At 47.2% G+C, this 1,066-nt stretch overlaps 1 protein-coding gene across 1 annotated transcript; it reads right to left on the reverse strand.

Annotated features, from left to right (window-relative positions):
* Positions 1 to 25: 25 nt before the first annotated feature.
* On the reverse strand, positions 26 to 860 carry Pmar_PMAR022001 (Nuclease S1 precursor, putative; the record flags this gene model as incomplete). Its single annotated transcript, XM_002781361.1, has 1 exon — positions 26 to 860. A coding segment is annotated over one exon (835 nt), but the record flags the coding sequence as incomplete, so codon positions are not given.
* Between the last annotated feature and the right edge of the window lie 206 nt (positions 861 to 1,066).

Raw genomic sequence — 1,066 nt, forward strand, 5'->3', positions numbered from 1 at the left:
AGTTGCTCCTTAACAATTTTAATACGATCATCGTAGTAATCCATAGATAGCACATCTCCATACTCGATCTCATCACCATCAAGATGTCTATAAGCATCAGCACAAGCAATGATTGCCGACTCCTCAGCCATGGTGTTCACACACTCGTCCAGGCCGTTGGTCTCGCAGTCAGCGAGCCACATCGGAACTCTATCATGGAAGGCGCCTCCTTCAGCCAACTCTGTCATAATATCGGACACCGTAATTCCCCAGAACGTCTCCCTCTCGGCGAGCGGGGTACTGTAGTTGGCGTCTTGCTGGATGTATTCACCATCATACTGACTAGCCTGAGACTGGTCAATCATCTTCTCGTCCCAGGCGTGATGAAGGGCACCATACTCGTAGTTGGCGAACTTCATATCAACCTTGATAGTGTTTCCACCATAGTCAGAATGTCGACCAACATGGAGAGGTTGATGAATATCACCCATGAAGTGCATGAGGAACTTCAAAGCCACTTGCCTCTGCTCTATAGGAAGACTAGTGTCCGCCACTTGACGGGTATAGTTCTTGATACCACCAACAACACAGTAGTTATCTTTGCAGTCTCGGGAGTAGATAAAATGACACTGTTCAACATCAGCAAAATGTAAACCAGAGGACCACTCCCACTCAGAGCTATCAGGCCCATGAAGGACACTATCGGGCCAACTGGCGTAATCGGCCATCCTGACGCCTTCGCCCAATATCTCAGCCACAGCCTCATTAGCATTCTCGTTGAATAGTTTATTGCCAGCATCAGCTACAGTAGCATGACCATCAGGACCCCATGCAACAGCAGCAGGGATGACAAGAGCAGACAATAGTATTCCCTTGAACATCGTAGTAGTAGTACTAGCTTGTAGCCGACACCGATAGAGTTACAGTATGGGTCCTTTTTCTAGCTATAATCAGCTATTCATACAGCTAGATACCTCAGCTGCCCAACTCAGCTAATTAGCCTCTCGAGCTCTGCGCCCAATATTTTGTCATAAACTATGCGATTTCACCAAGTCGATGTTGGACTATACATTCACCGTGAACATCA

This window comes from Perkinsus marinus (assembly GCF_000006405.1).
Source record: "Perkinsus marinus ATCC 50983 genomic scaffold scf_1104296942686, whole genome shotgun sequence".
Classification (NCBI taxonomy): Eukaryota; Perkinsozoa; order Perkinsida; family Perkinsidae; genus Perkinsus; species Perkinsus marinus.